At 37.7% G+C, this 15,893-nt stretch overlaps 1 protein-coding gene across 2 annotated transcripts; it reads left to right on the forward strand.

The window, feature by feature from the left end:
• The first annotated feature begins 372 nt into the window (after positions 1-372).
• LOC121431741 (arylsulfatase B-like) lies at positions 373-12,965 on the forward strand. 2 transcript variants are annotated; one of them, XM_041629434.1, is made up of 9 exons: positions 373-416; positions 5,137-5,430; positions 5,860-6,046; positions 6,679-6,875; positions 7,845-8,052; positions 8,802-9,051; positions 10,018-10,226; positions 11,366-11,505; positions 12,485-12,965. In XM_041629434.1, the coding sequence occupies exons 2-9, from the start codon at positions 5,149-5,151 to the stop codon at positions 12,608-12,610; spliced, it is 1,599 nt and encodes a 532-aa protein (XP_041485368.1). In that variant the 5' UTR covers positions 373-416; positions 5,137-5,148; the 3' UTR covers positions 12,611-12,965. The 2 variants fall into 2 exon arrangements, with proteins under 2 accessions (XP_041485368.1, XP_041485367.1); XM_041629433.1 differs by having other exon boundaries at positions 374-416; positions 10,018-10,235.
• Positions 12,966-15,893: the final 2,928 nt, after the last annotated feature.

A 15,893-nucleotide genomic window follows, 5' to 3' on the forward strand; every position in this document is an offset into this window, starting at 1 on the left:
AACGTCGTTTTGGCTAGTCTTCGCGGGTACCGACCCATAATTGGTTTTCGCAATTCGCATTGTGCATAGTGCAGAGTCTGAAGTAGTGAGACTAGGTTCACTTTGTAATTTGGCTGGCTCTTCCACTGTCAGAGCCTTTAGCCTCTATTCTTTACTCTAGACCTGTTATTGGTTAAAGTGTCAAATATGAGTCTGTGCTAGCAGACTAGTTTTGGCAGTCGCACCTGACTCACACACTACGAGTCACATGCCCGGTCACATGCACATCGGACAATCGTTGCAAACATTTTATGCACTGCATAAATTTCATGAATGTGGTAATTGTTCATATTGTACGAGCATGTGATGTCACTGTTTAATAGCTCAGGGAAGTTGGTGTTTCCCTGCTTGAAATTCAAGTTGAATTTTGAAATATCGTGAGTATAGCATCATTAGCATGCGCCATTTACAATTCTGAGCTGAGTGAGAGTGCCTGAGAGACGTCGTCAGTGAGTGAGGTGGATTCGATTTTGTCTAACCCAGGTGGCTCCCGGCCGCCATGGCCGTGTAGCGGTCGGGAGCCCAGGATCGTACGTGCATTTTACCATACGTCACGGAGAAGCGTGAAGTATGGTCAAAATAATTCTCCGAATATATACTTATAACAAAAATCAAGCACTTACCACGATTATATGGATGAAGGTCTAACGAGTGGCAGTTTTCCTGACATGCCATGTGGGCATAAACTGGAATCTCAAAAAACATAAAGTTCTCTCCTTCTACCCCAGTCTCGATCGACCATTTTGTAACGATTCATAACAAAAATGGACGATCGAGACGGGGGTAGAAGGAGAGAACTTTTCGTTTTTTGAGGTTCCAGTTTGTGCCCAGATGTCAAGAAAACTGCCACTCGTTAGACCTTCATCCATATAATCGTGGTAAGTGCTTGATTTTTGTTATAACTATATATTCTGAGAATTATTTTGACCATACTTCACGCTTCTCCGTGAGGTATGGTAAAATGCACGTACGATCCTGGGCTCCCGACCGCTACGCGGCCATGGCGGCCGGGAGACCCCTGGGTTAGATTTTGTCATGACTCATGTTTGTTGGACGTACAAAACTACAATCAATGACAATGACAATAAATAATAGCATGAACATGAACAAAAAAAAGAAAAATGGGATTAAAAAGTGTGCATGTGCATTTCCCATGGGCCATAGGCCTAACGTTAAGGCCCAGGTCTTAGGCCCCTATTGAAATCAATGTAGGCCTAAGTGGATGGGGGGGGGGGGGGTATCTAGGAGTAGGAGGTGAAAGACTTCCATCATGTCCATATGTCCCCTCCACTCATTTTGCAAAATACTTCTCCAAAATCCCATTCTATTGCTCTCTTTTTCTTCTTCCGGTTGGAACTTGGATTCAAACCTCTCGCAGCAGAAAGAAGCATCTAACATTAGTACATGTATGTCGCCTTACTCACTGAGCTTGCAGGAATGGTTGAAAGCCATGTGTTTCATTATGCTTATCCATTCCATTCCTTGTTTTTTATTTGGCAATAAGTTATCAACTGATATTACGATTAGTCTAATTTCCAAGCGTATTGGGTATCTATTTTTCTAACTAAATTAACTGATCCCATCGGGAATTACACACACTTGAAATTTTGACGGAATAAAGCCATATTTTGGTATGTATCCAATTTTTCCTTCCTAAATCTCTTGGAAATATGTTAGATAATTCTTGATAAACCTCCATATTTTTTCCCTCAATTTTAGTGGAGGGGACATATGGAAGTCTTGCCCTAGGGGAATCCTAGAGATTAATGCCAATGTCTGATGCCATATCACTGACGTGCTTAATCTCCACGGAGCCAGGGACAGGATGCTATTGCACTAACATGCACCGAGTATTTTGGCAACAATAAATTTGCTCTGAGGCCCAAGGCCAATCCTCCAACATGTCCAAAATACACGTTTTCTTTAAAGTTTAGGGTTTTGAGCCCAAACTTATGTAAATTGGCTACTATTTGGACCACTTTGGCACTAAAATAAAATGTCATATTTATGAATAATATCAAACATAATAAGATTATTGAAAATTAAAAGTAGAGCCTAGAGTAGTAGAGGAGCATTTACTCACAGTCTGTAATTGTCGCCATCTTGAGTTTTGTCAGACGTGTATCAATCAGATATGATTATTTACGTCTGGGACTGACCTTTAACGTCACCATCCGAAAGAAGTGACAAGGGCTGGAACCTCGAACCTCTGCATCACTTTGTAACTTCCCCACATAGCTTGGATTACAGGCGCATGCCACAACGCCCAGTTGTGGCGTGTCACTGTGCAGTTGCTGTCTTTGATATCATAGCCTAGCTACAAGACACGTTAAGAGGGCCACAGTATCATGAGCAGTGCTAACTTAGCTAAATTACTTGCATTGGCTGATAAATATCATCTATCTATCTATTTTCTAACTATCTATTTTATATCTACTTGCTTAATTATGTCTGTCTACTGTACTATTCATATTTTTATCTAGTATTTATTTATCTCTTTTAAATGATTTTTTTTCTTTGTATTTATATGTTTTATTGGGTCCACACTGACCAAAAATAAACAAAAATAACAAATCAGACATAATTAAAATATTTACAAGTAATCATAACATCATTCGAAAAAAAAAAAAAAAAAAAAAAACAAATTTAATAATAAAAAGAATAAATAAGAAAAAATAAATAATAAAGAAAAAAAGAGCGGAAAGATTTATGCAATGGCACAGACATGATAACTTATACATTAATGGACAGCAAAGTCAGGAAAAAATCTAAGTGCATACATGTACCTATGACATCACAAGGATACCTATTATAAACCTGAGTAGAAAAATATAGATATGAAAAATAAATTCCGCTATAATAAATATAACAACACAATAGATATGTAAAAAAACATAACAAGTGAATTAAAATCACAAAAAGAAAAAGAAACGCAAGCGTGCAGGATGGAGAGCGGGGCTTCAAATCAAACACAGCCCCGCTCGCACGCGCAGCATAATCTGCACACAAAAAAGTATTACTCATGTTTTCGGAGTAGGTCGACGTCTCTAAAAAGTAAACAACCTGCACGGACTTTCCAAACACATTGACCAGAGTGTGCACAATCATATGACAAGAAATAGAAACATGATATACAGAGATTATTAACATAGTTGTCATGCGCACCATGAATTTGAGCCAAGATAGCTAAAACATTATACATGTAGAACACATCTTTAAAGTAGAGCATCGAGCAGTGAAATAGAAAAAGTATTAATCTAGAATGACATAAATCAAGTCACATTGGCAAACATTATTGATATTGGTTAAGAAAAGATAGATACAAGTAAAAATCTACAATGCCAGCCTGGGGAGGGGGGGAGGAAGTCAGAGAAAGTTACAATTAAGAAAATTTAGACATCCAAAAAGAAAATCAGATCAAAGCCAAATAAGGCCTACAGAGCATATTTTGACGGAAACAATTTTCAAGTTAAAAACAAAACAAACAAAAACAAAAAACATTGCACTTCTCACTTAAGCACCTAAAAACATATATGAAGCTTCACTGAGTGGAAGTGTGATTTTTAGATATAAGAACTACTTGACAAAGTTTAAGAAGCTAAACAAAGTTCATTTTTTAGGCTTTGATTCTCGGACCACAATCTTCGCTGGAAACACAAAAAAGGCATTCTTTCCTTGTTCCCGTAGTAGTTTTAACTCTGGCAGTTTTTCTTTCCTTAGCAGCTGAACTCTCCGAGAAAAATCATCAGACACAAAGAATCTCTTTTCCTTCTCTTTCTTGAAGCATTCCACTAGGGCCTTTTTACTTTTTTCCTTTTCCACATAAGAAGAGAAGCAAACATGAATTGGTCTTGGACGTTGCTTTTTTCCCGTGGATGTTGCAGACTTGGCATCATTCTGTGAGCTCTCTGAATAGTAGCTAAGACATTGGATGACTTCAGAAAATTTGATACAAACTTACTGCAATCAGATCCCTCTTGCCCTTCAGGAACATTGTAGATAACCAGGTTGTTGCGCCTACTTCTGTTCTCTAAGTCATCAATCTTGGATTCCGCCAAGGCAAGCTTCTTATTAACTTCAGTAACCTCCTCCTCCTTCAGTGTATCCATCTCGAATTTCAAGGCTGCCTGTTCTTGTCGAAACAAATCAACAATACGATCGAGTCGTGCCTGCTGCCGCTTTTCAAATTCTGCGAACCAAGGAGGGGGAGTATTCTCCACAGCAGCGCCAGAGCTAGCGGCAGCGCTCTTGTTGGCATCGTGTAAATCCCCCAAAATCTCATAGCGATTCTCACTACTCAAAGAAGGTCTTTTCTTTACAGGTGACTCACCTGGATCCCTTTGGCTTTGGTGTTTAAGGTGACTCATGTTTAACAGAATATATCTAATAAGTCAAAGGTCCGTGAAAGTGTAAAAAGAATAAACTAAGGCTGAATATAAACAGACGTCCACCGTGCGAGACTACCTCAGCTTGCCGCCATGTTCCGAATCCCCTCTTTTAAATGATTATATATGTTTGTCTATCTTCTATCAATCTATCCACCTACATTTTATCTATTCCCCCATCCATTTATCTATCCAATCTATCTATCCATCAATCTGTATATTCATCTATCTGTCTGTATGTACCTATGTATGTATCTGTTTCGGAATCTATCATGTGTATATCAAATATACAATATTAACCAAAATTTACTGGATGACATCCAGTAAATTTTGGTTAATATTGTTAATGGATATAGCTCATGCCATTTACATGCATGACCCAATAGACTTTAATTTGTAATACAGCAAGAGGGATAGCACAAGTAAGTAAAGTTTTACGATGATTCCTCCTAAAAATATAAGAAGAGATTGAGAGCGCAGTGCAAATGCAGAAGCGACTAGACTAGCGCTAGCTACATGTACGTTACAAGTAGACCGAAAGTTGTTGGGTCGCACATCACTGAACAAGAAGTAGAATTTCTAATTCATTGCACAAAGTGAAGGGCAAATTAACGATGAGCGCTACATCCTTCCAAGAATGTTGGTTGTTGTCGATAGCGAGATTTGGTTAGCTTCAAATTTATGTTTCTTTTTTTCATTGGCTTCATTGTAGGATTTAGGAGGTATGGCAATGCCTAAGGTTAGTCAATGGCATATGTTGGTGGAGGCTCTTTTCATTGCTGTTCTGATCTCCACCAGCTTGATCAAGGGTGCAGCAGGCAAGCCCCCTCACATTGTTTTCATTGTGGCTGATGACTATGGATGGTTTGACATCGGATATCACAATTCTACAATCAAGACACCTATCTTGGACCAACTGGCCAGCCAAGGGGTCAAGCTGGAAAACTACTATGTTCAGCCCATCTGTTCACCGAGCAGGAGCCAGCTGATGACTGGTAGATACCAGGTATGAAACCAATCAACCCATGCCAAATCCGTTTTAATGCCAAGCCCCTATTAAATTTTCCAGACAATGAATAAGCAGTCAGCTTTCTTGTGTTCATTGTCAAAATTCACCCTTGTCATGTCTGATGTAAACAGAATAAACGCTAATATTGTTATCAATTTACAACTCAAAATATTGTTATTGATACTACCTTTCGTCAAGGATGGGATTTAAACCCATGTCATAATGACTGTGCAGCGTAATGCTTTAATAGGTTGCTTTTGTCCCTCTTCTTTTCCCTGAAAGAATGCAATGGCATGTGCAATATACATTTAGAATTGAAATGTAACCCACAAAATGAAAAATTGCCCCCATATGAATTTGAGTAACAGTATTAAGTAGCAATGATCAAGACTGAAATTATCACTTAATTGTACTCTATCTACTTAGATCCATACAGGTCTTCAACATTTTGTCATCATCGCTCCTCAACCCAACTGCCTCCCCCTCAATGAGACAACACTACCCCAGAAGCTCAAGGAGAGCGGCTATGCCACGCACCTGGTGGGAAAGTGGCATCTGGGCTTCTACAAGAATGAATGCATGCCTCTCCAACGTGGCTTTGATTCCTCATTCGGTAAGGTCCATTGAAAGGGAATTACAGAAGTTCATTGGATGATGGGTTGGTGCTTTATTATTAGGTTTTTTTTTAATTTTCAAATTATTTTTCATTTTCTTATTTGGTGTCAGCACTAAACAGTAAACCAAAGCTCTATAAATTTAAGATTCAAGATTTGCATGTACTTATTTCCACAGAAAATAATACATAACAATTTCTTAGCATACATTCATTGGAATAACTTATAATAAACAAAGTGCAAAAAACATAGATAATTTTTTGTATATATCAAGAAAAGAATTGAAATTGTAATACATATTACGATATGTAATGTAAATGTCTGTGGGAAAAAGGGGATCCACTGAAAAGCAATGCTTGCAAGATATGAACCCAGTAGTATTAGCTACTTATGTCAGAAATTTGCTGAGATATCACAAACTCCAAACTACCAACCCTTTTGTTTTTGTAGAATACATGTTGATTCCTTTTGCTGTATGTATGTCACTTTTCATTATGAATTCTCAAATTTGCTAGTTTTTATGGATGACTGTATATAGGTTGCTGGATGCTGTCATCTTTTCACTGTTTGTATGTTGCTTTTCATTAATAAAGCACTGAATTCACTCATTTTTTTTGATGACACTGTATAGGTTACCTAAGTGGCATGCAAGACTACTGGACCCACTTCCGCCACGGGTCGTTTCCAAATTTCAAAAACGGAAATCATTGGCTTGGTATTGACTTTCGGGACAACGACCGTGTCGCATGGGAGTACACAGGAAACTACTCACAGTTTGTTTTCACTGAAAGAGCTCAAAGGGTGATACAGCAGCATAATCCCAATCAGGTATTGCTTTATCATGTCTCTATCTAGTCCGAAAATTTTCTGTCCTCTTTCCGTTTCAATCTCGATCCGACTCCTTCACTGATGACAGAAGCTAGCGTTTGCATAAATTACTAGATGCATCTCGATAGATGACAGAATTCATCACCAACAATTTACTAAGCTAAGAAAAGAGAGCAAAATTATGAGCCAATCGGAGGTTATATAAGTTATAAAGCAACAGTTGAATTACAATTTATTTTTATCCTTTAACAATTAATTTCCAGTTACATGTAAATTGAGCTTGTTTTCTCCAGTTTGAATCACGTGTGCAAATAAAGTCATTTCGGTCATTACACCAGCTCTGCCAACGACTCTGGCATGCGCTCACGAGTTAGTCTGCGTAAGGCCTTTCTAGTGAGTGCATACGCTGGCTTCAGACAGTGTAGGAGTGAGATAACAACTGATACAGAACAGGGACATAATATTTTGATATCTAGCCCTTATCCTGCAGGATGCTAGGGACATTGACTTGAAATCCGAAAGGTGGTTTTGAATTTGTGGTTTTTGACCATGGTTTTTTGCAGATTTCATTTATGATGCTGGATTTTAGCAAGTATATTGAGAAGGAGTCCAGTTAGATATGCATGCTTTTTGTCACAGGCCACTGCATGCATGTTTTCTTTGTTTGAATCTCCTGTTTATGTTATTTAATTTTGATAAAGAGTGGAATTATTATTGGATAGAACTGAGGGCTAGATAATGTCTGAACCTTAGCAGCAACTTGATTTCTTTATTGGGCACTTTCTCAATAAATTGAGTTTAAGTGATTCAAGAGTTGTGCATAAAGCTGGTCCGAAATAGCCCAGCTAAATATGGATCACATTATGGCTTGTGAACTTAACAGGGCCAAGGCATGACATGGGATTCAGAGAAACAACCCTCTGATCAGAAGTAAGAACTAATGAAAAATGCTTTGTTTGTCCTCTACAGCCTCTTTTCCTGTACCTACCTCTTCAGTCTGTTCATGGACCCCTGCAGGTCCCTGATAAATACAGGAAACCTTACGCTCACTTCCATAATGAAAATAGGGAGATTTATGCAGGAATGGTAGCCACAATGGATGAAGCTGTTGGGAAGATTGTAGACTCCTTGAAAGCGGCTGGACTCTGGGAAGATACTGTTCTAGTGTTCACAACAGGTTAGTGTTGATAGATACTGGTGATGCTCATGGTGATGATGGTGATGATGATGATGATGATGATGGAGATGATGATGATGGTGATGATGATGATGGTGATGATGATGATGGTGATGATGATGGTGATGATGTTGATGATGATGATGATGAACCTTCTTCGGAACCTTATGATAATGCTAATTATGGCGATCATGCTGATGATGATGAAACCCCGTGATCGGGATGATGATGGGGGTGATGATAGTGATCATGATGATAAAGGTGACAATGAAATTGATGATGGTATATGTGATGTCAACGGTGATAATGATGGTGTTGAACTTGATGATGATGGTAAGGATGATGGCAATATGGTGAGAAAATATGACAGTGATGATGTTGATGATGATGGTGGTGGTGGTGATGATAATGTGATAATGATGGAAACGGATATCTCAGTTTTCAATTTTCCCAACAGCTTCATCTATTGTGTCAACCATTCCTGCATACATAAATGCAGGAATGGTAGCCACAATAGATGAAGCTGTTGGGAAAATTGTAGACTCTTCAGGAAGGTACTGTTTTTGGTTCACAATCATGTATTGTATGATGAAGGCGATGATAGTGATGGTAATGGTGGTGGTTTTCATGTTAGTAATATTGATAGTATTGTTACTGATTTTGATACAAGATAGCAATTATAATGATAATTTTTATAATAATGATGGTTATTAATATTATTATTAATTATTTTTTTCTTCTTTCTTCAGACAATGGTGGAACCCCTCATGCTGCTGGTAACAACTGGCCCCTGAGGGGGACCAAAAACACCCTATGGGAGGGCGGGGTCCATGGTAACGGGTTCATTACTGGACCGGTGATACCAGCTAAGATGCAAGGCACTGTCAGCAAACACTTCATGCACATCAGTGACTGGTTCCCGACACTTATAGAGGGCGTGGCAGGGGGGAGCACTGCCGGTCTGGCTCTTGACAGCTATAACATGTGGGACTCTATCACGTAAGATCAAATTTTGATTTTTTTGGGGGGGTGTGGGAGGTAAAAAGATAGGTAAAGGATGTATTTTCATATGATACCCTCCTTTTAACAAATGGAAGCAAGTATTAAGAAGAAAAAGAAGGGAGGAGGAGGAAAAGAAGAAAGAGCTGAGGAAGAGAAGATGAGAAGTAGGATGTGGAGAGGGGGAGTTGGATCACCAGAAGAAGAAGGAACAGCATAGGAACAAGCAGAAGTAGAAGAAGAAAGCTTTGGGAGGAAGATGTGGACAAAAAGACACAGAAGAAGAAATATAGATGATTACAAAAAAATATCAATCATACTTTTTCCTCAAGAAAGGGAGCATTGTTTTAGTAGTAGTCATAGGAGGAGAAGGATGGAAAGGTGGAGGAGGAGGTGAAGAGGAAGGATTTGGAGAAAAAGAAGAAGAGGGAGCAGAAGAAGAGAGTCGGGAGAGCATCTGTCTCATAACCTTTCTAGGTCAGGACTTCAAGCCCTAACTGCTTCAGACCAAAATATGTTAAAAGATGGAAGTTGCCGTTTGATGTTCAACGATTTAAGAGATAGAACGTTGATTTGGGCCCTCTAACGCACAGGTTAGCAATTACTCGCTAAATGAAATGGCCTATCAAGATCATCTTTGCACGTGTATTTTACTCAGTAGACATGTTAAGAACCAGTCCGAATTGTTTTGAAATATTGACTAATCACCAACCTTTGTGTTACGGGGCCCTTGTGTTGCTCAGTGGCTGCCAAGCCCACGATTAATTGGGCTAAATGAATTATCTGATGATTTCTATTTGTGATTACTGTTTCAAGCAATAAACTGATTTCAACAGGGAGGGTAGAATGGTTTGGCAAAGGAGTAAGGAGGAAAGTGAGGAGAAAAAGACGAAGATGAGGAGAAATATGTATAGCTTCACACACACACGTATCAACAATAATAACCATCCTACTTTTTCCTCCCAGAAAAGGAACACCTTCCCCGAGGAAAGAACTTCTCCACAACATTGACCCCCTGATCCAGGCAGACCATCCCCTGGGCTACGGCATTGATGAAGAGACCGACATGATCTATCCACTGTCCGGCGTCTACCCCAAGGTGGCAGCAAACTTCTCCACGTATATAAGAGCGGCCATCAGAGTTGGAGATTGGAAGCTTCTGACAGGACGACCCGGTAGAGATGGTGGGATGCTAGGTTGACTAGCACAGTGATAAAGGGGGAGTTCACCCTGAAGAAAACTTTGTTTTAAAAATAGCAGAAAAAATAATAAAAAAATATTGGTGAAGGTTTGAGGAAAATTCATTAATAATAATAATAATAATAATAATAGCGGCATATTTACCCAGGGTAGCCACTTCAGTTCTGGAAACTGTTCTCCCAGCGGGCCCTGCTATTATTACCCCGGCTAATGATTAATGATTAAAAGAAAGTTATTTGCATTTTAAATTTTGGATTTATGACATCATAAATGAAAATATAGAATGCATAAATTTCAATTTTTAATAGGTCGTGATGACCTTCTTTGTATTCTTTTTAGGATCGAGTGTGAAATGATTTTCAGTAAAAACATTTTCAATTGTCTGAGAAAATGGCATTTCATTGATTTTTCACCTTATGATATGTAGGAAAGTTGCTTGCACATGACGTCACAAATCAAATACTAAAAATTTTAACTTTTTTATTCTTTGGGTTTTTCTCAAACCTTTGGCAGTAGTTTCATTATTTTTCTGCTATTTTTACAATAAACTTATTGTAAGGGTGAACTTCCCTTTTAAACAAATTATCTGTAAGATTTTCCCATCAATCCTTAGTCAAAAACTTTTTTTTTTTTTTGGGGGGGGGCATTATTCACTAGTCTGATTGGCTTCATGTTAGGGAATAGTGTCCTCATTACATTAGCCAGAACTCCTTAGAGTTCTGAGCTGGCCGGCTTTGTCCTTTAAATCGTCGGTGAACAGAGCAACAAGTAGGAGGGCTCCAGGCCCCATCAGGATATAGCTAGGTATTATGATGAAACTGTTGCTGAGCTAGAACTAAAAGCATCTTTGTACCTTTTTTGTGCTCTACATATCTACACTATCATTTATTATCATAATTACAGCATGATTACATGCATTTAGATCAATACAAGCTCTTTTAAAAATATTGATTGTCACTTTCGCTTTATCCTGTTCTTAGTTTTATATTTTTTATCATAATATTATCATGTTCATTTTATTCTTATATTTTGTATAACTTACTGGTTGAAGCCATATTGTGGTGTAACTGTTTACAGAGACCAAATAATCTGTCCTGTTTCTTTGTATTTGAAGGAAGGAATGGCTGGTATCCACCTCCGGAATGGAACATGACCTCTATTACACCTCTCACACCTAGTAAGAAATTAACTTGGCTCTTCAACATTGCGGAGGACCCCTGTGAGAAGAACGACCTATCAGATAATCACCCTGAGGTAATCTTAACAGGTTTATATTTACTTGGTCTCCAAGCAGTTGGTCCATTTTCAGATAGTCTCATAACTCATAGGTGGTATTCTGATAGGTATGATTTAGTGAAACCTGGTTTAATTTAGACAATTCTTTTATGGAGTGCCAGTTGTCAACTTGTTCATCAATTAGAAAATATTTGTATACTGCAGCAATAAGTTATCAAAAAAACAAATCTAGGTGTGAATTGGAAGGAATAGGAAAATACATAAATATGATTTACTTTACTGATTATTTGGAACATTATATTGCCACAAATTTGAAAGAACTATTACGAAGCAAGCATTCCATAGAAGCATGGTTTAAAATTCTAGTTTAGTCTAGGGTTATACCTAGGTTGAATTATCAGAATATCACCCCATGCATTAAACCTGTTGGCCCATATTCCAAACTTTGGTGGTATAAGCTATGGAAGGCCAGATGTAGCACAAATATTTAACATTACAGGTGCAATTTTGCAGCTTAGTTTAGACTTGAATCATTCATAACTGTCTGGGAATAATGGTAAAAATAGTTTTATGTATTATCAAAGCATGAGCAAACAAGAAAGTAAACCTTGAGAAACAACGATTAGTTAGAGGGGTCCAGTGGATCCCTCCATTTTCTCAGAATCTCATTTTATAATGTTTATGATATTTTGCTTACATATACTTTGTTTCGTTTTACGTATAGAAAAATATATATTGTACATGCCTCAATTTATATTGTCGTATAATTTCATTGTAATTATTTTGACCACTTTACTTTGTTCTGTTGCAAATGAAATAAATTGAAATTGACATATATAATGTTAGCAAAGCTGAGACATTACTTATGTTTGATATTTTTTAATCGATTCACTTTTTTCTTATCGTCTTTAGAAAACTTGATGAGTACCTTGAACTTGTAATAATATGTTATCTTTGTATTGATCTATTTTCATTCTTTCATTTCCATTTCTCGTAGATCGTTGCAGACCTTGTTAGCAAGCTGGAGGCCTATTACAAGACATCAGTACCTGTCAGATTCCCAAATGAGACCGTCAAAGCCAATCCTGCCACGCACTTTGGAGTATGGGGGCCATGGGAATGAATCAACCCTGACACTGAATTATGTAATGTACACTACTAATAAACCAGTACTCGATTTATTTTATTAGCCATGGCATTTAGCTGGAGTCTGTCCATTCGATCCTTCAATTTCTGCTTGGTGCAAAGAGCTGAGGAGAAGGGGAGGCCCATTGAAAGTGTATCAAAGGCTTCCCCACCTACTATTTGCATGCTGTTTAGTGTAGTGAGCTTTTAAAAGGGTAATACTAACATCATGTTGAGCAGGGTTCGCTGGGAGAACAGTAACCGGAAGGAGGCGCGATAGCTCAGTCGGTAGAGCGGGGGATTCGTATTCCGGTGACCCGGGTTCGATTCCCACTTGGTGCGCTAGTGCCCTTTGATAAGGCATTAATCCTCAGTACCAGGTCCTTTGGAGAGGACCTTAAGCTGTCGGTCCTCTGGTTGCTTGCTTACAAGCATTCATGCTTTCTTAGCAGTTAGGTAAAAAAAAAAATCACCACCACCACCACCACCAAACTGAAGTGGCTACACTGGGTAAAATATGATATGTTATTTTATGTCATGTCTTTTGGGAATTAAACCCAGGTAGCTCAGAAAAGGCAGTAATATGGCAATATGACATTGTCTGCAACCTCTTAATGTCTGAAAGCAGTCGCCTAATTCCTGTAAAGAAGTCTTCCTTGGTAAAAGAACGTTGCTTCTTACATGTATGTCATAACTGTAAAATCAGGCTTTTCCTAGAAAAGATACAACTTACACTTACTTTTGTTTTACGTGAACATATGGCAATTCTAACACAATACAATATATTTGTAATAACACGCAAGTACCATCCAAAACATACCATTGCACACAACTACATAAACAACAAAAAGATTAAGCTCTTTACACTGGCTGGCTGTGCATGGGATTAATTACTTGCCTAGATTCCTTTGTGATGTCATTTTACGTGCGCATAAAATCTTTGCACTGTCAGCAAATTTGCATTGAAGTCTGTATAGTTGTGACTTTTGTTTTCATTTCCAAAACTCTTGATGCCTGTACATACAAAATTTCATTATTAATTTTCATAAATTCCTTAACTTCTGATGTGTTGTAATACACAATGGCAAATGCTTGCCAAGGGAGTCATTCTATTCAGCTTAGTTCCATCTCATAGGATAGAAATATTGAAAAGGTACATTGGCTACCTCTATTCCAATGCATTCAGTTTAAAGTCTGTTTATATGTATACAAAACTGTAAATCAATTAGCACCTGAATATCTTAATAATACCATCAAATTATACACACCCACTCGTAATCTTTGTTCAATCACTGACACATGCAGACTTTGCATTCCCTTGTCAAAACTCTCCTCTGCCGAAAAACGGTTTGCTGTAGCAGCTGCCAAGACTTGGAATGCTATCCCTCTTTCAATAAGAAATGCTTCCATTGTTCTGGCCTTCAAATCTTCCCTTGAGACATACCTTTTTCCTCAATAATTAATGTCCCTTTTTATCTTGAATATTGTAGTAATTATTGCAAATGTTAAATTGTTATTCCTATTTTGTACGTGCTATGGTACTTTTTGTTTTTAGCGCCTCTATATACCCATTATTATTATTATTATTGAATAGTCTACTCTTACACCTCATGCAATATATTGTACCATCTCACCCATGTCTATTCGCTGTGTTGATATCATTCAGGAGGATGGTACAGTAAATAGGACCGCTGAAAAGGAACTCTCTTCAGATGCCCTAACTTTAAAAATACACCTGGGGCCCGTCTTACAAAGAGTTACGATTGATCCAATCAATCGTAACTCTATGGAAATCCATCAATGTCATAATTTTTTCTACAGGAAATTCCCAAAATGTCCTTTGTAATCAAAGGAGAACACACCAAATTGTTAAGAAATCAATGAATTTATGGATATACATTCATATCTGGAATGTTTTTAACAAACATGCATTTTGGAAGTTGACTTTGCTGGCTTTCCATAGTTGCAATGATTGGATCAATTGCAACTCTTTATGAGACAGGGCTCATGGGATCATAGAAATCTGGGGGAGTGTTTCACCAACCCCATTCATCTGACAGATCGTTAAATCTGACAAATTTTCTGGATTGGTCAAGAAGCTCAGTTCCTATGATTACTGGGGGATAAAACGAGTGACCCGACTTGAGCAAAATTTGACTTGGAAGATTTAAATGACAACACCTGTTAGGCATATTCTGGTTTGAAAAAAATAACTTTGGCATAGGAGATTGACTTATGCCATCAGGTCAGATGCTACAATATCATCAAAACCAAATCACTATTCAAGCTAAATTTATGAATTTTGATAACATGTAGTCCAGTCAGTAAATATCATGAATATCAAATTTTTATTATTTTAATTTATTAGTGTAACGTCATTTCATGTAATATCGATGTCAGGCTGAACTGACAGCATGGTTGAAGGCAAATGTCTTTGTCCTTTCTGATACCTTTATGTGCAATAAATAGTGCCAGGATTATACCAAAATTTAACAGGAATTATACCAAAGCCTAATATGTAATAGGATAAGTAATGTGGATATTGCTGAATGTGTGCTAAGGCTTTCTGTATAGATTCATGGAGCCTTGGCAAGCTTTTATATACAGTGCGTCCCAGAAAAAAGGAAACATTCCCACATCCTTTTTTCTCCAGAGGTAAATTGATCGTGATATTGCGTTACATCATATAATTCAATTATTACTCTACTACTAATATGTGATAAACACTTCATGCATTAATGAGCAAGAAGAGTTCAAAATTTTAATATCAAAATCAGGTTGCGCAGAAAAGTTGAACAGGATTAGTTTGTGGTGCGTCAAATCTGCTTATTCGACGATTAGCTCATTAGCATTTCTTTTGTATTCTTTGTAAAGATTCTCTCTCTGATCCCTGAAATGAGAGTGGATTCAGATTAACACATGGCTTTTTCTGCACAAAGCGTTTCTTATAGGGCTCATTATTTATTGTTTGTAACCTGCCATTGGTGAATGATTTGTTAAGCTGTTGGTCTCAAATTAAATGAGATTCCACTCTTACCATATCAAATACATAATGAAAACATGTTTAATATAATTGTGAAGTCTATCTCTGCAAAACTGGTTTCATTTTTGTGGAATGCACTGTATAACATGATGGTATCCTTGTCTTACAATTGATCTCTGATTTGTGTGTCATGCAAACAAGTTTGGGGAAGGCGGGGTAAGTTGAGCATAGGGGCAAGTTGAGCCACCACCCCCATGCCAATAATGAATGATTCAGACATTGTGGTGGTGTCATGTAT

Source organism: Lytechinus variegatus, chromosome 18 (genome assembly GCF_018143015.1).
Source record: "Lytechinus variegatus isolate NC3 chromosome 18, Lvar_3.0, whole genome shotgun sequence".
Classification (NCBI taxonomy): domain Eukaryota; kingdom Metazoa; phylum Echinodermata; class Echinoidea; order Temnopleuroida; family Toxopneustidae; genus Lytechinus; species Lytechinus variegatus.

Bases quoted from the DNA above. Each gene is read 5' to 3' on its own strand.
- LOC121431741 (XM_041629433.1), top strand. From the start codon at position 5,149: ATGGCAATGCCTAAGGTTAGTCAATGGCATATGTTGGTGGAGGCTCTT. The intron at 6,047-6,678 runs GTAAGGTCCATT...GACACTGTATAG, and splicing joins TGGCTTTGATTCCTCATTCG to GTTACCTAAGTGGCATGCAA. The intron at 9,052-10,017 runs GTAAGATCAAAT...TTTTCCTCCCAG, and splicing joins AACATGTGGGACTCTATCAC to AAAAGGAACACCTTCCCCGA.